The 22,455-nt window shown below is 58.5% G+C and overlaps 1 protein-coding gene across 4 annotated transcripts in view; it reads left to right on the plus strand.

Moving 5' to 3' along the window:
- The window catches only part of UNC13A (unc-13 homolog A), a 37,202-nt gene extending 29,294 nt beyond the window's left edge, over positions 1-7,908 (plus strand). For 2 of the 4 annotated variants that reach the window (XM_083879717.1, XM_083879716.1), the window contains 8 exons: positions 370-408; positions 1,369-1,398; positions 2,515-2,571; positions 2,793-2,873; positions 2,991-3,138; positions 5,602-5,691; positions 5,768-5,927; positions 6,212-7,908. In XM_083879717.1, coding sequence (XP_083735843.1) covers positions 370-408; positions 1,369-1,398; positions 2,515-2,571; positions 2,793-2,873; positions 2,991-3,138; positions 5,602-5,691; positions 5,768-5,927; positions 6,212-6,500 — 894 coding nt within the window. In that variant the 3' untranslated portion in view covers positions 6,501-7,908. The remainder of the gene's footprint in view (positions 1-369; positions 409-1,368; positions 1,399-2,514; positions 2,572-2,792; positions 2,874-2,990; positions 3,139-5,601; positions 5,692-5,767; positions 5,928-6,211) is intronic. The other 2 variants (XM_083879718.1, XM_083879719.1) reach the window with 2 other exon arrangements.
- The last annotated feature ends 14,547 nt before the right edge of the window (positions 7,909-22,455 follow it).

The raw sequence follows: 22,455 nt of genomic DNA on the forward strand, positions 1-22,455 counted from the left end.
GCTGAAGCAGGATGTGTGGGAGCATCAAAGCCTACCCACACACAGCTGGATCCTGTGTTCCAGTGAGGATCATCCCTCATGGATTCAGCATCTCTGTATCCCAGCAAGGATCATCCTCATAGATTCAGCATCCCTGAATCCCAGCAGTTTCCCAGTGTGAGGACAAGTTCTCCAGCAGTGCAACATCCTGCTTTCCAGTGGGGATCCAGCACCCTGATGACACCAGGCCCTCACTGAATATCCTGATGGGGGCCAGTCCCCCACTGGCTGTCCTTCAGGAGCTCGTGATGTTTCTGCCACCTGTGCCCCTGTGTCCTGTCCCATGCTGTCCCCCCACCCCACACTCAACCTCTGACATTGCTTCTACAGGGCACGCTCTTGAGAAAACATGGCAAGGGGACAGAGAAGGTAAATAGCTGTGGGCTCCGTGTGTGTCACTGCCCCGGGGCCACACTCGTGGTCTCACACCCGCCTGCTGTGGAGATCCGTGCTTCCTCTGTTGTGCTGTCTGGATGTGCTGTTGCCTGCGTGGTGTCGTGGTGAGGTGTGCTGTGCTGTGTGCTGGGGACAGCCCCAGTTCTGTGTGTCCCCGGGGTAGGGAGTGGGGGCTCTGTAGTGTTTAGTCCCTGTGAGGTGTTACCTGTCCCCATAGGGGGCACTGCTCCACAGCCCTCAACCCCAGCTGCCTGGCTGGAATGGCGAGAGGTTGAGACCTCATGCATGGGAGATCCTCCACACAACCCCATCCCACTGTGGGGGGCTCAGGAAGAGAGGCCCCCCCATGCTGGGCCGTGCTGGGCACAGTGAGGGCCCTGGGGCTGCTGAGATCCCCCGGATCTCTGAGCCCACTCCTCCTTCCTTGCCGGACCCCAGCCCTCTCCAAGGGCTTTCTCCAGCACATGGGCTCTTGCCCTGTCCGAGGGCTCCTCACCACAGGGTGGGGGCCCAGCAGTGTCCCCAGCCTGCTCCTCAAACCCTGGCTCTTGGGAAGAACCATGCCAGCATACATCCGGACAATGCCTGCGGCTCCCCCTCCTCTCCTGGGGGACACTGGCTCCTGCCCAGTTTTCTGAGTGTGCTGGGTGAGCTGATTGCCTCTGATCTCACAGCCCCAAATGCGATGGGGACCAAACATGTCCACCCTCAGAAGAGACCTGGAACACTCATCACAGCTTCACCAGCACGAGCATGGGGCTGAGCCTTTGCAGCTGTGAACTGGTGCTGAACCAGCAGCACCAGTGGAGAACTGGGCAGAGCCAGAGGAGAGTACAGGGCCAGAGCCCTCATGGCTGGGGTATGTGGGGGACTGGAGCCGCGGCTGAATGCTGCTGAGGCCACCAGTAACTGTCCCTTGCTGTTCTCTTCCAGAGCAGGGTGAAGCTGCCCAGTCACACTGAAGTAAGGACATGGTTCTTCTGCTCCCCACTTGGCACTGCTCTCTCCCTTTACCTCCTCCCTCCTCCCTGTCCCTTGTCCCTTGTGCTCTGGGCTGGGGGCTCCCAGCTCAGTACAGTGTCTTGTCATGCTCTGTTTTGGGGACGCTAGTGTCCCCAGTTCTCAACCTGTCCACTGGCTGGGGGAGATGGGAACAATAAGGGTGAAATTAATGGGACAGAAGTGGGTGGACAGAGGGGTGGACACAAAGGGTTAATGCGGGCATACAAAATGAGGGCATGGAGGGGGCAGACCCCTGCAGAAGGTACTGGTTAATGGGAGAGATGCTGAGGTTTCTGTATTGGGAGGGACTGGATCTACTGGTGCTGGGAGAGGGAAGGTGGTGGAGGTCTTTGGGCCCCAGTTTATCCAGTTGCATTTGCACACTAGAGGAGCTGAGGAGGAGAGCTTGTGCTCAGCCCAGTCAGAGATGCTAGCCCAGGGCACTGAGTGGGATCTGCCCATCCAAGGGGCTGCTGTGCCCATGGGCCCCACAGAATGGCTCCATGGCCCCTGTCATGGTGGGGATACAGGTCAGGCAGAGGCAGCCCGCGTCTCCCACCTAGGGGACTCCCTGGAATGCCAAGGAGCTGGGAACCTCCCTGGGACTGGGCAGGGCTCTGTGTGGCTGGGGGCTGTGTGGTGGCTGTGGGGTATAGGACACATCCTCCCCCTGCCTGCTGTCCCTCACACTCACTCTCTGCTCCCACCATGTCCGATGTCCAAGTGGTCAATGCTGTGCTGTGCCAGGCCCTGCTGGATGCAGGAGCAGGTGCTTGGAGCACAGGAAGCAGGATGGGGCTCTTGGGCTGAGCTGCTTGTGCTGAGCAGAGCATGAGGCCCGGGTGATGTCCTGCCCTGGGGTCCCCAAGACTGCATCCTCACAGCTGTGCTGAGAACTCTGGCTGAAATGGGGGCGGCCAGCCTGGTACCTGTGTCACCTTCTTGGCTGCTGTCCACTGGAGCCTGGAGGAGCCCCTGGAACTGCAGCAAGCTTTTGGCACGATGTGCCCAGCCTGGCCATGCCACCCCCAGCCTGGATGCTAACTGGGGCTGTCCCTGTCTCTTTGCTCTCTGCAGGGCACACAGATGATTTTCAACGCGGCCAAGGAGCTGGGGCAGCTTTCCAAGCTGAAGGTGAGGGCCGGGGTGCTGGACTGGGGGTCACTGAGCTGCAGGTGAGGGCTGGGGGTACTTGGTTGCTGGGTTGTTCTCTGTTCTAGGATGGGTGCCAGTGCCACTGGCACTGCCAGGTGCTGCCAGGACCCCACCACTGCCCCCTTGCTGGCTTGGCTGGGCTGGGCTGGGGGCAGCAGAGTCCTGGTCCTCTACTTGAGAGCAGGATTTGTGTTCCCCAGGACCACATGGTACGTGAGGAAGCTAAGAGTCTGACCCCGAAACAGTGTGCTGTGGTGGAGCTGGCGCTGGACACAATCAAGGTGAGGGCACTCTGGGGCATTTGCGATGTCCCCAGGGCTCTGACCCTGAGGCCCACAGGGAGCACTAGGGGGACCCTTGTAGAATTGCTGAGCATCCTGAGGCCTTTTCCCCTCCAGCAATACTTCCATGCCGGCGGTGTGGGGTTGAAGAAAACGTTCCTGGAGAAGAGCCCTGACCTGCAGTCGCTGCGCTATGCCCTGTCCCTCTACACCCAAGCCACAGATCTCCTCATCAAAACCTTTGTGCAGACCCAGTCGTCACAGGGTAGGACACACTGCCTTGGCCCCCACTGGGTCCTCATCCTCCTCAGGGCCTTGGCTGCACTGTGCCCAGGACCCACCTTGGCTCTGTCCCAGTGGGCTGGGGGTCCCAGACAGGCTCACAGTGGGGGAGAGATGGGTGGAGAAGGAAGGGCTTTTTCCTCCTGTACCTTGCAGGTGAAGAGGGGCCGTGGGTGCCCAGCAGCCTGGCACTCCCCAGTCCCCCACCAGCAAGAACAGTGGGTCCCCGGTGCCAGGGCATTGCTGGACTGGCATGGAAATGGATCCTGTGGGTGGGGGGAAGGTCACCCTCTGGCCAGGTGTCACAGTGTTTGTCCCCTCTGGATGGCCCCAGACACAAAGCACAGACTAATCACAGGGTCCACAGGATCTGGATGTCGTGCCAGGGCCTGTCCTGGGCATGCTGGGTGCCCAAGCCCTGATCTGGGCTCTGGGTTGCTGGGGTGCAGTGCAGGATGCTGGGCAGCTTTCAGGGCAGGATCAGCTCTCAGCTCTAAATGCTGTCCTTTATTCACGTCCCTTGGCTGCTGGAGGAGGGCCCTGAAATGCTCAGTGGTGGTCACGGGCCACCACAGGGAGCCCCAGCCAGGCTTGTCTGCGTCCTCGGGGAATGGGACGTGCGTTTGCTGTCCGTGAGTCTCCTTCAAGGGACGTCTGTCCTGTTTGTGCCTCCTGTGCCAGCCATGTCGGGGGTGTGGGGTTGGGTCTGATGGGTGCCAGCACCCCTGGGTGTACCCTGTCCCCAGGAGCCCACACTTGGAGCTGGGGGTGCCTGGCACTCCTGTGTCGCTGCAGTGTTGTCTGGGTGCTTGGCCGTCAGTCTGTCTGCGAGATCTGATCTCTCTTTCTCTTTGTTCCCCCCCTCCCTCCCACTGTTCCTGTTTGCCACGCACATCATCTCCTCCCTCCTCTCTTCATCATCTCCTTCCTCCTCTCCATCTCCTCCCTCCTCCCTTCTTTTGCATATCCTCCCTCCTCTCTTCGTTGTCATCTCCTTCCTCCTCTCTTCTTCATCTCCTCCCTCCTTCATCTCCTCCCTCCTTCATCTCCTTCCTCCTCTCTTTGTGTACTCTGTGCCGTGTCTCTGTCTCTTTCTCTCTCCTTCCCACTAGTTCATGGTGGGAAAGGGATTAGGTTTACCCTTAGTGAAGAGGTTTATCCTGAGAAGGGTACGTGTGCTACTCGCCCGCCCCTGCACCTGCCTGCCGCCAGCCTGGGCTAGTAACAGTCCCAGCACCGCGGGCTGGGGTGGCCTGGGGACCCCCCAGCATCACTGGCCTTGGAGACCCCCAGAATGGGCAAACTGCCACTCCCAGAGCTGCTTTGGGGGAAATTTGGAGGAACTGTGCTCAGCCATATTGGCCACCCCCAGAACGGGTCGGAGGCTGTCCCTATGGGAAGGGGAGTGTCTGCCCGCACGCTCTGGGTACCCCTCATTGTCCCCAGCACTGCTGCCCGGGGGTGGGCACCCACCCTGACGTCCCTCTGGGACATGTGGCCATATCTCCCTGGGCCATATCCTGTCCCCTTCCTGCCCACCCTGCTACCCTAAGGACCATTACTAGCCCTGCTCCGGCGCACTCTGTCTGCCTGTCCTGGGGCGCAGGGAATGAGCCCCCCAGGGCCCTGCTTGGCCTCCATCACACCCCGCTGGGGGCCGGGGCTGCACCGCCGCTTGGCCTTTCATACCCAGACCCCCCTCCCCACCCGCCATCGCCTCCATCCCGGCTCAGCATGCGGGGCGGGGCCGGGGGATGGAGGGGAATGTGCCGTCACCAGCCTCGGCCCGGCCGGGCACCCTCAGTGACACGTGGAGACATGTCCTCCTTCCACTGCTATTCCCACCCTGAGAGCTTACCACTGAGCCCTGGTGGATCTCCGTGGCCCCATCAGACCCACAGAGCCTGTCCCTCTGCCTTGCACCCCCATCCTTCACCCATGGGTGCATGCACAACTCTGGGGTGGCATGGGGTGGGCTGACCTGTTGGCCAAAGGTCACGCAAGGTCTCCAGGCTTGAGGACCCTTGGGCTTGATGTGGTCCCTGGGATGGAGGGGTACGAGGAGGTGGGTCAGCCTCGAGACACTGGTAGGGCTGTGGCTGCCCTGGCCGGGTTCCTCCTGCCCAGTGCTGGGCCCATGACACTGTCACCCTCTGTGGCCAGAGCACTGAGAGCTGTGACACTGTCCTCTGCCCCTCACTCCTGTTTGGGCAAGGGGGGGTTCACAGGGGTGGGATGGCAGAGTAAACCTGCTGCTGGGGGTGTCCTGCCGTGTCCATCACAGCTGCTGCACCCGCACTGCTGCGCCCACAACCCTTTGGGATGCACCCTAATGCCCACCCCTTACCACCCCACGGTGACCTGCCTCCTCAGTGGGTTAGTGTTGGGCAGGGCATGTCAAGAACATTGGGAAAACAGGCACTTCCATCTCCTCTCTCTGTCACAGGCTCTGGCGTGGATGACCCTGTAGGGGAGGTGTCCATCCACGTGGAGCTCTTGACCCACCCCAGTGGCGAGCACAAAGTCACCGTCAAAGGTGGGTTCTGCTGGCCAGGGTGCTGGGGTGTGGAAGGTGACAGTGCTCCCTGAGCCTCACTGTCCCCTCCTTGCAGTGGTGGCTGCCAATGACCTCAAGTGGCAGACCTCAGGCATCTTCCGGCCCTTCATCGAGGTCAACATCATCGGGCCCCACCTCAGTGATAAGAAGAGGAAATTTGCTACCAAATCCAAGAACAACAGCTGGGCCCCCAAGTACAATGAGAGCTTCCAGTTGTGAGTGGCACCACAGGCTGGGAATGTGAGAACAGGCTGGGGGATGTGTCCCCAGCATGTGGGGACCTCCTGGGGTGTGCCAGGGAGTTTGCTCATCCCCAATGGGATGTTTCAAGTATTTTCTCATTGGTAAAAGCAGGGAGAGGGAAACAGGAGTAAAAAGGACAAGGCTTTTCTAGCCATGGGGTTGGGGACAGCAGCCATGTGGGGGCTGTTAGACGGCCAGGCGAGGGGTGAAGCATGACCCCATCTGCCAACACTGCCCGTCCCTTGTCCCCCCGCAGCACGCTGGGGACGGAGACGGGCCCCGAGTGCTACGAGCTGCAGGTGTGTGTGAAGGATTACTGCTTCGCCCGGGAGGACCGCACCGTGGGCATCGCCGTGCTGCAGCTCCGGGACATCCTGCAGCGCCCCGGCTGCGCCTGCTGGCTGCCCCTGGGCCGCCGCATCCACATGGACGACACCGGGCTCACCGTGCTCCGCATCCTCTCCCAGCGCAACAACGACGAGGTGGCCAAGGAGTTTGTCAAGCTCAAGTCGGACACGCGCTCGGCCGAGGAGGGCAGCAGTTAAAGTCCTTTGGCCCCCCCCCCAGCCCTCGCCTCCCACTCCCGGCCCCCTGACAGAATCCTCTAGCCGTGTATAAGCCATAGGAGTGGCCACAGAGGAGTCGCTGCCCTGGCCCTGGGGAGGGGGTGCTGTGGCTGCAGTGACAGACCCTCCCCTCCCTCCCCGGCCCCGCTGGCTGGGTGACAGCGTTGCCGAACACAGCCAGGCCCCCGTCACACCCCGCAGGAAGGTGCTGGGATTGGGCGGGCGGCAGGGAGGGGCTGGAGCCGAGCCTGGGTGAGGGGAGCATTCCGCTCTTCCGCAGCCTGTCTGAGATAGAGGAACCCCAGTGGCCCATCCCTGAAGATCCACTGTCCTACCCAACCCCAAACCTCATCGAGTGACACAAGGAAAGGGCTGCAGGGGGTGTGTGTCTCGTGCCATGTGTGGGTGTTGGTGAGTGGCTGGCACAGCATGAAGGCCCCATGTCCCCATCCCTGAGTGTCGTGGTGTGTCCTGAGGGCAGGGCAGCTGTCAGCCCTGAGCACATATGTGTACATATGTAAATACTTGTACATACAGGGCAGCTGGACAGGCTGTGTCTTGCACCCGGAAGGGCTATTGGGGCTGTTGGGTTGACGGGTGCAGCCCCCACGGGCCCTGCACAGGGTCCCCTCCCTGGCTGGCAGCAGCATCACCAGGGTTGGGAGCAGCAGGGAGCAGCCCCCGGCCCATATCCTGTCTTCCCTGTCTTGTTGCCACCGTGGGCTACCCCACTGCCCCTCACAAGGTGCCAGGGCTTGGGGAGACAGGGATGGGGGCACCAGAGCAGAGGGACTCATTCCTCTTTGCTCTGGCCGGTGGAGACCAGCATCCCTGAGCAGTGCAGCCCATGGGATCTCCTTGGCACAAGCAAAACCATTCCCACCCTGCCCCAGAGAAGCCCTCCTTCCAGTCCCCCAGTAAACACCAGTTCTGTGCCCCTCAGTTCCTCAGTGAGCACCATTTCTGTGTGCTAAGTGGTGTGCATGTCTCGTGCGAGTGCCTGGGAGGCCTGTGTGTGTGGTGTTGGGGTGGCCACCCCAGCTGGCCAGTTTGCCCCAAGTCCTGGGGCAGACAGAGGCCTCATGACCCCACAAGGCAATATAGCTCTCTCAACCCCCTCCCATCCCAAAACAGGGTACCCCAACTGGCCCCCACGCTCCTTTGCCTAGAGCGTTTGCCTGGGACCAAAGGGTTTCACTTTGCTCTCTGGTTTCTGTTCAATGTTTACACCCTTTTTCTACCAGCTGCTCCTGCACAGCCAGGCTGGGGCTCGGCCCTGCAGCCTGATCGTGGTGCCCCTGGCCCTGTGCCCCCTCCCCTGTTTGGCATGTGATTGAACTGACCAATTCTGCTCCTGTAGCACAGTGTCACCGATGCCTGTGTGTCTGTCCCGCCAATGGCGGCAGCTCCCATGGATGCATGACAGTGAGATGTTTTGCACTATTTTGAATTTTTTGGGCTCTGTAAAAATATTTTATTATAACTGACATTAAAAAGCACACCCTTCACTGTGGCTCCTGTGGGGAGTTGGGATGGGACAGGCACCTGGGCTTCCTAGCCCCACTCCCACCCCAGTCCAGCATTTCCACCTTTAAAGGGAAAACCAGGGATATCCAACCTCAAGGATAACCAGCTCCATGGACCAATAGCCCAGGGATTATCCCTGTTGTCACTCAGCCTCCCTGAGGGTGCCTTTGCAAAACTAAGGATATGTGTGAAATGGAATCACAGGAACACAGAATCCTGAAATGTTCTGAGCTGAAAGGGACCCACAAAGATCATCCAGTCCAACCCCTGTTCCTGCACAGACACCCCAACAATCCCACCCTGAGCATTCCTGAGAGTGTTGTCCAAATGCTCCTGGAACTCTGGCAGCCTTGGGGCCAGGACCATTCCCTGGGGAGCCTGGACAGTGCCTCAGCAGCCTCGGGGGGAAGAACCTTTCCCTGAGCTCCATCCCAAGCCCTGACACAGCTCCAGCCCTTCCTGGGCTCCTGTCCCAGAGCAGAGCTCAGCCCCTGCCCCACTGCCTCCCCTTAGGAGGAGCTGCAGAGCTGGGGCAGATGTGTCCTGGGAGGTGACACTACTCCCAAGCACAATGCCGATAATTCCCAGGCATGGGAGTGATCAGGGACAGCCAGCACAGCCCCATAAAGGGAAAACCCATCCTTTGCTGGTCTCATGGCCTTCCATGATGGGATGACTCTATCAGCAGATGAAGGATGAACTGCTGATGGCACCTGCCTGGACTTCTGCGGGGCTTTTGACACAGACCCTCAAAACACTTTCCTAACTAAATTAGATTGATGTGGGTTTGATGAATGCAGGGCCCTGATGACCTACAGAGAGAGCTGGGGCTGTTCCTGGGCTCTGGCAGAGTCCTGCTTCACCCTTGAGAATTGTGTGGCTGCCACTAGGCTTTGCTAGAATCATAGAATGGCTTAGGCTGAAAGGGACTTTAAAGCTCAAATCCAACCTCAGCCTCATTCCTGAGCTTTTGTCTTTTTCCATTGATCTTTGATGGACACACCCTTTCTTGGGGTTTTCTAGATTAATTAATTAGCTTTAATCATCATAATTTCACATGGAGCTCCTGTCCCTATGTGAAAAGAGAGCAAAGGGTCCCTGGAAGGCCGTGATAATACAAGCTGTGCCCCTGCAGCCCAGGGCGGTTCATGGGGAGCAGAGATGCATCTGCAGCCCCTGGAGTACCCTGAGCAGAGCAGGGGGATGTACTCTGAGGGAGCTCTGAGCCTGTGCAAAGGCTGTGCTAGGGCAGGCTCCTGGCAGCACCTGAGGCTGGAGCAGCTCATGCAGAATCTCAGGGATCCATCCATGGTGGAAAACTTCTGGAGGGCTGGCACCCATGGGAGGAACCCCACACTAGAGCAGGGGAAGAGGAAGAGGAGGAGGAAAGAGCAGCAGAGACAAGGGGTGATGGACTGAGCACAACCCCCATTGCCCATCCCCCTCCACAGCTGTGAAGGAGGAGGTGGAGAATTTGGGAGGGAAGTTGAGCCTGCGGAGAAGGGAGAGGTGGGGGGAAGTTGTTTTATGATTTACTGTAATTTCCTGTGATCCTCAGAGGAGCTGATTAACAACAATTTAAACAATATAATCATTTATGCACCAGCTGCCCACTGTGAGCAGGACAATAAATATAGTCCATGAGACAGTTGCCTACAAAACCCTGTTCAGTAAGTCCAAGTGAAGCTCTGAGTGAGCCTGGTGGCTTTTTGGTCTGTGAGCTCTGGGATGCAATGCTGGGCACTGGAAAACCCAAACCCACCTCAAGTGGGAAATGGAGTCCCTCCCAGCCAGCAGGACCTGGTGTAACCAAACTCCTTTAAGGCTAGAGAAGAGAAGGCTCTAGAGAGAGCCTTCTCAGAGCCTGTTTAGTGCCTCAAGGGGCTCCAGAATAGCTGGAGAGGGACTTTGTACAAGGGTCTACAGGACAGGACAAGGTGAAATGGCTTCCTGCTGCCAGAGGGCAGGATTGGTTATTACTGCTCCATCTTCCCACCATCATATCTCACCTTAGTCCCAGAGTGGAAAATAGCTGGGTTCTTGAATTTAAATTCAAGTCACGCTGAGCCCTGACTCTCATGGCACTTCATCCTACCACCTTCATGCACCTCTCAGTCCTAAGGTTCCCAAAGCCATTTTAACTCAAGACCGAGACACAGCATTTCCAGGAGTTCATCTACTCCTGAAATAGATTCTGTTTATGAGGAAAGGGAGAGGCTTGGCTTCAGGAGATACTGCAATTCCTCAAGAGAGGATGCTGTGGGACAGTGTTTAACTGGAACTGCACAGGTGGTTCAGGGAGGAGTGTACAATTCTTTACTCCTTCTCAAGAGATGCCAAATTGTGATTAACTGCACCACACCTTTCTAGAAATGCTCCTGTTCCAGCTGGTGACCTTACTCCTGCCAACACTCCTAACCCTAAGCCTGAGAAGTTAAAGTCTGCATGTCATCAGCTAAACCAGGTGATTGAAATAAATCCTCTCTGTCTTGACAGGAAGCAGATAAGTCTGTTCCAAGCCTGCTGACCACCCCTTCTCTAGGGGCTAAAGAGCTCCCTAACACCTCCTTCCCTCTTTAAACTCCCTCACAGCACCCTGCAAACAGCCTCAAGGCCAGAGTTACATGCAAAGACTTTTATTACCTTCAAAGGGTTAAAAGGTGGCCAAAAAACCCAGTGTAAACTCAAAAGGTGCTGAACCCCCACCCTCCTGGCCTTCCCAAACTTCAGAGGGTTCAGACACCTCAAAATGGGACACTGGGAGCAGCCCAGGGGCAGCCTCAGGCCCAGAGGTGTCCATGGCCAGGTTGTGGGTCTCAGGGATGTGGAGCTCATCCACATGCACCGGGAGGTGGTGAAGGGCAGCTGCACCGGGAAGATGTGGCTGGTGTCCATTAGGAGCTGGTCGGGTTCCCCCCCACGCCCCGTACTGGTCCTGCAGCCGCCTCTGCGGAGACAATGGTGAGATCGGGACTGCCCCAGTGTGAGGGTGGCCATGCAGGGCAGCCCCCCCGGTCCCACTCATCTCCACGCTGCTGAGGACGCGGGGGCTGCCGTGCTACTCCTGCTCCATGGCCGGGGTGTACGCTTGGAGGATCTTCACAGCCTGGAGGAGAAGGTGGGGACAGGGACGGGCTGGGCACACCCTGGCCTTTCTGGGCGCCAGCGTGGTCTCCAACTCAGGGCAGCCCGGGAAGGGGTTGCCCAGAGGCTCCAGTTTCCCTGCCAGGCCTTCACCATGTGGAAGCTCCCCTCATCCCGCAGGTTCTCGTAGTCCTGCTCTAGGTGGGCATATTTCTGCACCAGGCTCCCGCTCCTTCTCCAGCTTCCCCAGCTCCCCCTGCAGCCTCTGTCTCTGCCGCGCCACTCGCTGGGGCAGCTCTGTTGGGACGGACACAGCGCGCAGGGGGGGCAGCCAAGCCATGGTCCCTCGGAGAGGGGATGTGCAGACACATCGAGCCTGCAGGACCTGCCCCTACCCACGGGATGAGGGGGTCAGAGCACCCCTTTTACCTTCCAGATCCTGTGACTGCTCCAACGTGTGCTGAATCAGGGCATTCCCCGCCTTTCCCAGCTGCAGCTTCACAGCCTCCATCTCCACCAAGCACTGCGGGAAGGCAGAAGGGAGGTACTACTTGAGCCCTGCCCAGTGGGCTCCCTCCAGGGGCCCCTACATGTTCCCAGGAGAGCCTTGTGGAGCCCCAGAAGAGCAGGAGTATCCCCCAACAGACCTGCCTAAGTTCCTTGACCTCCTGGACCAGAAAGCTGTGCCTCTCCAGCTGTGCCAGCTGCTGGACCTCGGCAGCACGGGCCATGTCCTCTTGCAGCTCCTGGATCTCATCCCACAGGCACTGCAGCTCCTGGGCGTGGACAGGGTGAGCCCTGAGAGCTGCTGCTGCAGATGCTGCTTCTCCTGGGCCTGAGGTGAGAGGCAGAGCTGATGCCATTTGATTTTGCCTTTTTTTTTCTTCTTTTCTTTTCTATGTTATCTGAAGTTGTCACACATATATTTGTAACTCTGTAGCCTATTGTATTACTAATTAGTTTTCCTAGTACTTTTCCATGGCCTTTCCCTAAGCAGAAAGACAAAACTAATTCCAGAGTTCCAAGCCCCGGGAGTTGCAGGGCTGCCATGCTATCTTGGTTCTTCCTGGGAGCCAAGGCCAAGAACAACTCTTCGAGATACATTTTCATGGACAAAGTATAGCCAGTGCTGAGCAGGAGCCTCCAGAGAACGGGGTTTGACCTGGGGGAAAATTGAATCATGACTTGTCCTTCTAATTGGTGGTTTTTATCAATTATGCTAATTTCCTAAAACCTATAAATATGTGCTTATCCCTGTGGGGTTGGGCTTTTGTGGACATCTTTCCATAACTGCCTCTGAAGGTCTTTATGATGGAATGTAGAAAATAAAGATCCACTCTTACATTACCTCCTTACTAAAATTATCTTGAGTTTCATTTCCGGGTTGGGAAAAAGGCAACAGAACATCAGGCAGGGCTGGGAACAGGGGCAGGGACACATCCCCATGTGTCACATTGCTGAGAGCCCTGCAGACTCAGAGGCTGCCCCCCTGTAATGAGACCCCATTTCCCACCATCTCTTTGAAGTTCTGAGCCTTGGAATCCCCCCACACAGAGCTCAGGCCTGGGAGAGCAGCTCTCCCTGACCTGCCACCCCCATGGGCTCTAAAGCCATAGCAAAACTCATGTGAGGATCCCTTCCCCACCTCCAGCAGCATCCCCATAACAGGATTACCCTGCTCTGTTTCCTCCAACTCCCAGACAGGATCACACCACCACCTTTATCCTCCAGAGACACCCCCAGCAATGGAGCAGTGACAGAGCAGAGAAACCCAGATGGTGAAAAGGGATGCTGCCAGCAGCAGCAGAGTGGAACGTGTCACACCAGAACTGTCCCTGGCACATGACACTGCTGCAAGGCTGCACCCAGGAGAGTGCTCCCCATCCCAATGCCACCAAAGAGCACAGAAATGCAGGAATAAAGCCCAAAGGTACAACTTCTCCTGGGGACCCACGTCAGGCAATCAGCTCCTGTCCCAGGCCCAGGAGGCAGCTGGGACAGGGACAGGTTACAGGTGGTCAGCACAAAGCACCTGCCCCTGCACCTGGGGCCCACTGGCTCATCCAGCCTGCACTGCAGCTGCATTACCTTGATCTCCATGCATTTGTGCATCTGCTTTTAGTGCTCAATGGGGACAGCGACCAGGATCACCACAGCCTTGTGGTGCCACACCAGCTGTGGGGGCAGAGACAGGACAGTAGCAGCACTGGCATCCCCAGAGGGGACCCAGGCACCCCCTGCCCTTCTGGGCTCCCCCCTCAGCAATGGCACTGGGCAAAGGCCCTGGGCAAAGGCCTGGATGATGACAGTGGCCTGGCCCAGGTGCAGGAATGAGTGCTGGGCCAGGACCATACACAGGGTCTTCTGCAGCACCATGGCAACCCTGGTCCTCTGCAGCACCCTCACAGACCTGCAGGGAGGGCAGGGAGCTGGGCAGGAAGCACAGAGCCAAGTGGGGGAACAGCAAGCTGGGCAGGAGGTGGCAGAGCCTAGAGGGGGAACAAAGCTGAGCAAGTGGTGGTAGAACCCAGAGAGGAGGTGGCAGAGCCTAAAGAAACAGCTGAAGAAGGAGTGGCAGAGCCCAGAGAAGGGACAGCAAGAGCTGAAAGAAAGGGCAGAGAGCAGGGCAAGGGATGGCTCCCTGGGCAGAGGGAGGACAAAGCCCTGAGCAGAGCCTGCACCCCATTCCACGGGGCCACCCGTGTCAGAGCCCAGCCCAGAGCCGGCAGCACTGCCGTCTGTCCCCAGCCCTGTCCCTGCGCACCTGCGGGCCGTAGGCCCCAGGCATGGCACTACAGGCACAGCACAGCCCGCGGAGCCGCCCGGAGCGCTGCCGAGCCGGCCAGACCCGCAGGTGCCCTGGGCTGGGCGCGGGCTGCCCGCAGCTCCTCAGCACAGCCAGCCCAGAAAAACACCTTGCTCTTCCCACATTTGCTGAGGTCCGGCGGCAAAGGGAAAATCAGTGCCAAGACTGAACACTCCCCACTGTTATAAATGTGCGGAGATAATACTTTTCTCCTTAAAATACCTTTATTAATCAGCTCTTACAAGGGCCGCTCGCCGCTCGAGGGAGCTTGCAACCGGGTTTGCCCTTGAGAACGAGGGTCCTGGTCAGCTCTGCAGCAGGAGGATTCAACACAGCTGGAAAACCCTTCCCTCGCCGAAAGTCTCCACAAGTTCTGACTCCTGGTTGTTTGCCTCGGGGTCTCACCTTTCCTTTGGCATTATTAGGTTACAGCGAGTTACAAAAATTGTATTAATTAGCTCTATTGATACTCTAGGGTATATACAGCTTAGTACTGGTTTTTTGTGGGTTTAAATCTTACTTAGATTTATCTTTATAGGGGGTTTTTGGTGTTAAAAAGGGTCCCAGAATGCATTGGGATTTCTAATTTACATGTTTTACGGTGTTGCCCCGGGGGAGGGGGCAGGGGTCGCAGCAGCCTCATGGCATTTCGCAACCAGCATCAGCGAGATGGCCGCGCTCCATGGAGAGGGGGCGCCTCGGGGGTCCTGCGGTTTCGATGGCGGGGGGGGAGGTGCCGGTGGCGGCGCCTCGGCGGCGATCCGCCGCGGCTCGGGGAGCGGGTCTTTTTGGAAAGGGCCGGGCCGGGGCGGGGGCCGCCCCGTTGGGAGAGCCATGCCGGGATGGGGCAGCGGTGGGAAGGCGCAGGCACGGGACGTTCAGCTTGTGCTGCAGCGCGGGAGTAGTCTTTGGGAGCGCAGGGGTTCTCCGCGCCGGGCTCGGGCTGGTTCGGCAGCTCGTGCCGCGTGGCGGCAGTTTTATGGGCTCTGGGAGCCGGGCCGCGCCGGCCCGAGGCAAGCGGATGCTCGGGGCGGGGGGGAGCGGCACGCCGGCAGCTCGGCGGCCATCCGCCGTGGCTCGGAGAGCGGGTCCTTTTGGAGCGGGCCGGGCCGGGGCGGGCCGCCCCGTCGGTAGAGCCACGCCGGCGGTGGCGGGCTGCCCTCATCGGCGGTGCCACGGAGGGGGTTGGGGCCAGGACGGCCCGTTTCGGTGTCTGTGCAGGCTTTCCCGGGGCGGGGGGAGAGGGGGGCTGCGGGCGGCCTCCAGCGACCAAGCAGCCCCCCCTCACTGCCCCCTCCAGGGGGACCACGGAGGTGGCTCCTTACTGTTACATTACAATTTAAGATTATTACGTTTAAAATATTAATACACTTATTCCATGACAATTAAGGGTTTCAACTTTTCAAATTTTCAACATTCTAATTTTCATTTTTATCACCAGGATCCTCCAAAGGAGATCCTTCCCATCCAGCCTCCCTAGAGGCAGAGTTCATCCCCAGCTCAACCATTTCTGTGCCTCACTGGGCACCGACACACGGGGAAAAGCATCTGCAAGGGATACTCTGGTGCCACAGCTGCATCCCCAAAGTAGGACCTTTACTTGAAGCAGTCTCCCAAGGGCACTGCTGCAGATCTGGTTCATGTTGGTGTCCTTCAGCTCCTCTCTGCTCACCAGAGGCCTGTACCTCTCCAAGAACTGGTACATCCATCTGTGGGGGACAGAATGGGGTCAGAATTGTCGTGGCTGGAGAGGGGGAAGCACCCAGGGTGCTGCTGGAGTAGAAGATACCTGGAGGGATATCCTGAGGCTCTGATCTGGATGGTCTCCAGGACCCTGGAATCTTGGAGCTGCTCCGCTACTTGCCTGGAGTCAAACCTGGGGCACAGAGGGGCTGATCCAGAACAGGTCTCAGGCAGCTGGGCACACCCCAAACCATGCAGAGAAAGAGGGACAGGAGTGCACCACCAGTTTCCCCATCTCCATCCCTCCAGCCAGACACACAAAGGGCTGTTCCTACTGTTTCCCACTGCTGGGACTGATGCAGCAGATGTAGTGAGGGAGGTGCTGCCCAGCTCCTCAATCAGCCAGCTCAGGGAGGTTTTGTGCTGCAGGGAACAAGGCAGGAGAGGCTCAGTGCCAGCAGGAACCTCTGGGGCTCAAGGTCCCCAGGGCACACAGAGCTCCTGGTGAGGCCAGCACACCTTCTCCCCCTCTCTCATACCTGCCTGGAGGGGGACTTGCTCTTCTGGCTCCTGGGCAGGGACTTACAGCCAGAGCAACTGGGCCCCCTGACCCTGCTGGGCCTGTGGGACTGCAGGGACATGGGGACATCTCCATCCTCCAGAAAGAGCTCAGTGAGGAGGGCAGACTTCCCAGAGAGAGCTGTGAGAGCCAGGCAGTCCCTGCAGAGCCACCACTGAGAGCCACAGCCCCAAAACCAGAGACACAGCCTGATGTGCTATATCCAGCTGTGCCCCACCTGCACCCTGCCCCAGGAACAGCCCTGTGCACCTTCCCAGGTGAGCTCAAGAACCAGGGAGAAACAACAGCATTAAACACATGGAAGCAGCAAAAACCTTAAAGACTGAGCAGCAACGTGGCCAAGGTGGGTCCCAAAATGGGGAAGCCAAAACAAGAGGAATGAAACGGGGAGCACCCACAGCTCATAACACACACAAATGGCTGAAGCTGTGTCAGAGGTTGGGATGGAGTTCAAGGAAAGGTTCTTCCCCCTGAAGCTGCTGGGGCACTGCCCAGACTCCCCAGGGAATAGTCCCAGCCCAATGCCCATTTTCCCATGGGAAAGGCTGCCAGAGCTCCAGGAGCATTTGGACGATGCTTTCAGGCACAGGCTGAGATTGTTGGGGTGTCTGTACAAGGTCAGGGGCTGGACTCGATTGCTGTTGGTCCCTTCCCACCCAGGATTTCAAGGACTCTGCTCCCAGGGCACCCTGACCAAGGCCAGCTCTGCCTGGGGCTGGCACACAGGGATTTACCTCCTGTCCCATCAGTCCCTCTCAGGCTCCCATAGCCCAGCCAAGCTTTGCCTGCTCAGCACCTGCCCAGGGGATCTCACCTGGCTGGCTCATAGTAGCCCCACCAGCTCCTCAGGAACAGCATCCCTGTTCTTCTTCACAAACCCATCACACTGGTATTCCACCTGGCAGGACACAACACCCACACCAGCCTCAGCCTGCAGCTTCCCAGACCAGTTTGGTGCAGAGCTCTGCTTGGACATAGTCCAAGCACTTGGGAAATGTCCGTGCAGGAGTCAGAAGTGGTGGCCACACTGCTCCTCTTGCCCTGCTGCGAGGCTGCTGAGGGGAACCAGAACAGAGTTTCCATAGTTTTACCCTCAGATAAGGAGTTTCAGCCCAGCAGGATCCACCTCCCACCCTGGGAGCGTGCAGAAGGTGCCGCCATGATCTCCAGGCAGGGGACCATTGTGTGGAGACCCTCCCCCGCCCACCCCACCCACAGCATTCTCTACCTTTCCAGCAAAGTGGGAGACAGTGAAAGCTTGGGCTTCTGGAGCTGCTGAGGTGGGTCTGGTAAAGCTTCTGGACCCAGCTCCCATCACTGCCTTGAGGCATCTGAAAACCAAACAGGTCAGAGGGGGCAGTGGGGGGGTCTGGGTGGTCACAGCAGTCCTCACCCACCTTGCACTCCTCATTCAGCAGGTCCAGGATGCCAGGCTGGCCCTCAATGAGCTCCAGGCACAGCTGGCTGTCACAGAGGTTGACAAACACCCAAGGGACCCCCTCCATCACATACTCCTCCTGATCCAGCTCAAAGATGTGCTGGAAGGCAGAGACAGGAAATCAGGAGTGGCCATAAGGGGACAAAGGTGCTCAGCCCCCAAACAGCAACTTAGTTTCCATATGACCCCTGACTAGCCCTTTCTGTGGAGCACTTTGGGAGAGAGCAGGGACTGTGCTGAGCCCTGGGCTTGCAGGAACTGAAGCACAGCCATGGTGGAGACAGAGCACAAAATCAGCAGGGAATGCAAGGCCCCCCCTCAGTGGCTCACTGCAAAGGGACACACCTGGGGACACTCCTGGGCAATACCCACCAGGTTAAAGAGCTGCTGGAGCTTCTCATTGGCGTAGCTGATGCAGAACTGCTCACAGCTGTTGTGCTCAAACATCTCAAACTTTCGGGCAGCAGAGACCAGTGTGATGCACCTCCCAAGCGGAGCCACCTCAGGCACCCAGCTGTCCCCACTGCAGGGACAGGCACAGCTGGGTCCCAGCTGGAGAAGGACCAGGATCAAGTTCTTCCAGGCAGCCCAGGAGAGGGGAGCTGCTCTAACCCATAGATGTCCAGGATGCCAATGGAAGTGTGGTGACCCTTCAGTGACCCTCCTCACCATCCAGCTCAAGATCTCTCTGTACATGTGCTTGGCCAGGGCATCCCAGGAATCTGGTACCTGCTGCCTGGACAGTGGCTTCATGAAGGTCTCGCCAGTAGTGACCAGCTTGACCATCACCTGTGACACCTCCATGCCCAGCAGAGCACAGAATAGCCCCAGGACCTCGCTGCCTGGCTGCAAAGGGACAGTCCTGGTCACTGAGGCCTGGCCTGGCTGCAGCTCTGGGGACAGTTTGGGGTGGCATCAAGTCCTCTCCCACCTCCACAACACAGCTGTCCCCACACCACTGCTGCCCTCTGATCATGATGTTGCCCAAGTGCAGGATGGCAGCTCCAGCTGCTCAGACTCAGTGACACCTGCAGGGGCACCAAGAGATGGGTCCCTCATATCCACACACATGAGGGACCACCAGGCTGCCCTCACATCCCACAAAGCAGAAGGATGGAATTCCCAGTAAACAGCCAGGCTCCCCAGCACTGGGGATGTCTGGCCCCAGCACTCCTTCCCCAGGGTTAGGGTGAGGACAGGGGGACAGCCAGCCCTGGGAACAGCCCTGCCCACCCCTGCATGGCTGAGACCTTACCCAGGAGGAACAGGGAATGCCTGGTGCTCTCCAAGTCCTTGGCGTCTCTGGTGCTCTGGAGCATTGGCACTGGGAGCTGTAATGGAAGGACTCTGCCCCACCTATGAGGGACACGTGTCAGGCTGGGACCCAGCACAGCCCTGCCCCACAGAGCTCCCAACCACCTCCCTCCCAGTCCTGAGTGTCCAGCAGAAAGAGGACAGGGCTAGATGGGATATTGGGAAGGAATTGTTGGCTGTGAGGGTGGGGAGGTCCTGGCACAGGGTGCCCAGAGCAGCTGTGGCTGCCCCTGGATCCCTGGAAGTGCTCGGGGTCAGGCTGGATGGGGCTTGGAGCAGCCTGGGATAGTGGAAGGTGTTCCTGCCCATGGAGGGGGACAGAAGGGGTGAGCTTCCTCCCTACCCAAATCAGTCTGTGATTCTGCAATTATCATCAGCAGAGCTCCCTCCAGCACCCAGCCAGCAGCTGGGAAGGCAGAAAGGGCTGGCACTGCCCAGCATGGGACAGACTGGCAGAGATGAGGTCATGGGGACATGTGGGGACACTCATGGAGACCCAGGCTCTGGAGCTTGGGCAGTGTGGCCGAGGCACAGAGCTGGTAGAAGATCTGGTAGTTCATCTCCTCTTTTGCCTGTGGATGAACAAGAAAGTCACCCTGAAGTCACCGTGGGCCACCCTGCAGCAGCACTGCAGCCCCAGATTTGGGGGCAAGGGACACCTTCCCATCTCCCAGCTCAACTCATCACCACTGGGGTCACATCCCCCAGGGATGCTCAGAAAGAACAATCTCCCACTCCAAGGACTGGGGCTCCCATTCAGCTCCATCTCTGTGCCACCCCAAAGACTCACCTGGAAGGTGACAGGACTTCTCCAGCAGGTAGGTTTTGATGGTGGCCCCTGTGACATTCTCTTGGATAAATCCAATCTCTAAGTACTTCCCAAAGCAGCTGCTGTTGTCATTCCTGGTTGTTTTTGCATTCCCAAATGCTTGGCAAGCAGGGAGAGAGGTTTGAGCTGGCCCCAGACCTCCAGGTGCACTGGGGAGGTTCAGTCCCTGCCACTCATTTTCCAGGGAGCGGACAGATGCAGCCTCACACCAGGGACCCAGGCCATGAGGAACACAGGGAGAGGCTGCAGGGACACCCAACCCTCCCCCCACAGAGTCTGGGCATTGGGGGTACCCACCTCCACAAGGGGGCTGGAGCCCAGTACCGTCTCCTCCATGCTGGAGTTGCCCCAGCAGCCCCTGGCCATGGTGAAGAGCCTCACAGTGTACCTGGCCCACCCTGTCTTCCCTGCATCCCACTCCCCACTAATGGTGAGGGATTGGTTCTTCCCAAACCTGCTGCTCAGGGACGTGGGAGGACACACCACATCCCAGAGGAACCTCAGGCACTTCCCTCCATCCCCCAGGGGATTCTCTTCCTTCACCATCTGCCTGAAGGCATCCTCTGCCACGGCAGAGATGTGGGGGTCCATGTCCCCCAGCTCACGGCTGCTCGTAGGTGTAAATCACCTCCTCCTCATAGATGGACAGCAGCTTGTAGGGGTGGATGGTGATGAGCATGGTGCCTGGAGGAAGAGGGCTGTGCCAGGGGGTGTGCCCAGGCCCAGGGCAGGGGGCAGAAGGGGGGCTGAGGGCTCACTGCAGTAGGTGTAGATGGAATTGTCCTGCAGGAAGCACCAGTGGAGTGAGTGCAGCACAGCTGGCTCGTGCAGGTGGCTCAGGGCCACCAGGTCATGGGCACCCCAGAGGCTGCAGAGAGGAGGCAGCTGGAGCTCAATGGGGTAGGGCAGTGTCTGCAGGGATGGTAATGGAGCTGAAGGGGGGCTGAAAAAATATAGTGGCCCCATGAAAGCAGGATGGGGCTATGGTAGCAGCACAGCTGGAGGGCTTCTGTCTGCAGGCAACACTTGAGCTGGTGATCACCAGGACTCACCCCAGCCAGGGTCAGCTGAGCTGGAGGCCTTTTGGGAAGCCAGGGAGGAGCAGGAGTGAGGACCAGCTCCCCAGGTGGCCAGGGGACACTAGGCACCCTGAGACAGACACTGCAGGCTCTGGGCACCTCCTCAGGCACCAGGTGGGCCATGTCCAGTCAATGTGTGAGCCCCTCAGGCCTACTGAGGAGCCCAGGCTAGTTTGGGGTGCAGAGTGAAGCATCTCCCTCTCCTGGGGATTCCTGACTACCTGGGAAGCACAGGAGGGACCCACAGGGCTGCACCTCCAGCTTTACTGAGTCATCTTCCAAGAGGAGGTGGAGAGTGGTGTCTCCTTCCTTGTAGCCTCTGGTTATTTCTGTCACCCTCCAGACTTCAGTGTGGTCAGGGATCCACAGCCAGGCATCCTGTGGGACACAGCAGAGAGAGGGCCTCTGCAGAGAGTCATGGCCACAAGCCAAGGAAGCATCTGGCCACCAGCACTGGAGCCAAGTGCCACAGCCCTTCCTACAGCTCTCACCTGGCACAGGTGGCCAGGCAAGCCATGGGTGTGTGCCCCCCACCCCTGAAGGACTTCACACCTCCACCACACCTGGAATGACTCTCTCTAGAGCCACCCCACAGGGAGCAAGATCCCATGCTCAGCACAAACAAAGCAGCACAAAAACACAGGAGAAGAGAGGCGAAAACTGGGCCGAAAAGCCGCAAAACCATGGTACAAACACCTAGTCAGCTGGCAAGAGAAGGAGCCCCAAGCTGGCACAGGATGATGTGAGGTCTGGGGACAGGGAACCTGCTCCTACTGCCCCTGGTCCTGGCACAGGTACCCATGGTCACACCCTATGCATCCCTGAGATTGTTGTCCAAACACTCCTGGAGCTCTGGCAGCCTTGGGGCTGGGACCATTCCCTGGAGAGCCTGGGCAGTGCCCCAGCAGCCTCGGGGGGAAGAACCTTTCCCTGAGCTCCATCCCAAGCCCTGACACAGCTCCAGCCCTTCCTGGGCTCCTGTCCCAGAGCAGAGCTCAGCCACTGCCCCTCCAGGGCCTGAAGGATCACTCTGTTTTGCTGGTTTTGCAAATTCAGGGATTGCAAATTTGGCTGCAGCAAGCATTTCCAGGTCTTCAGCACCATTGGAGTCAATCACTCGAGCATTGGATAGGCCAGGGAGGGAGAAGGAAGGGCTGAGCTTTGGGTTCACATCCAAGAAATCCCCATCGGATCCCAGAACAGTTTGGGCTGAAAGGCACCTTAAAGGTGACTCTCATTCCATTCCCCACCATGGACAAGGTCACCTCCCACTATCCCAGGTTGCTCCAAGCCCCATCCAACTTGGCCCTGGACATTTCAAGGATGGGACATGGGGATTCAAATCACTCTATGAGCATGGAAGCAATTCCTGCACCACTCAGCCCCAGGTTCCTGCTGTACATGCAGGGAGGAAGGGCCATGTTTTGGGGCTGTCCCCTGGCTGTGGTGATAATTTCTGACACATCCTGCTGCCAGCTCACGGTCCGTGATGGGCAGAGCTGGACTAGCTCCCCATCCCCAGCCCCAGGGCAGAGGACAAGCAGTCAGCTGAGTTGGGCAAGCAGCAGCACTGGTGGGTGCTCAGGTGACACCA

Source organism: Zosterops lateralis (genome assembly GCF_965231275.1).
Source record: "Zosterops lateralis genome assembly, chromosome: 29".
Taxonomy (NCBI): domain Eukaryota; kingdom Metazoa; phylum Chordata; class Aves; order Passeriformes; family Zosteropidae; genus Zosterops; species Zosterops lateralis.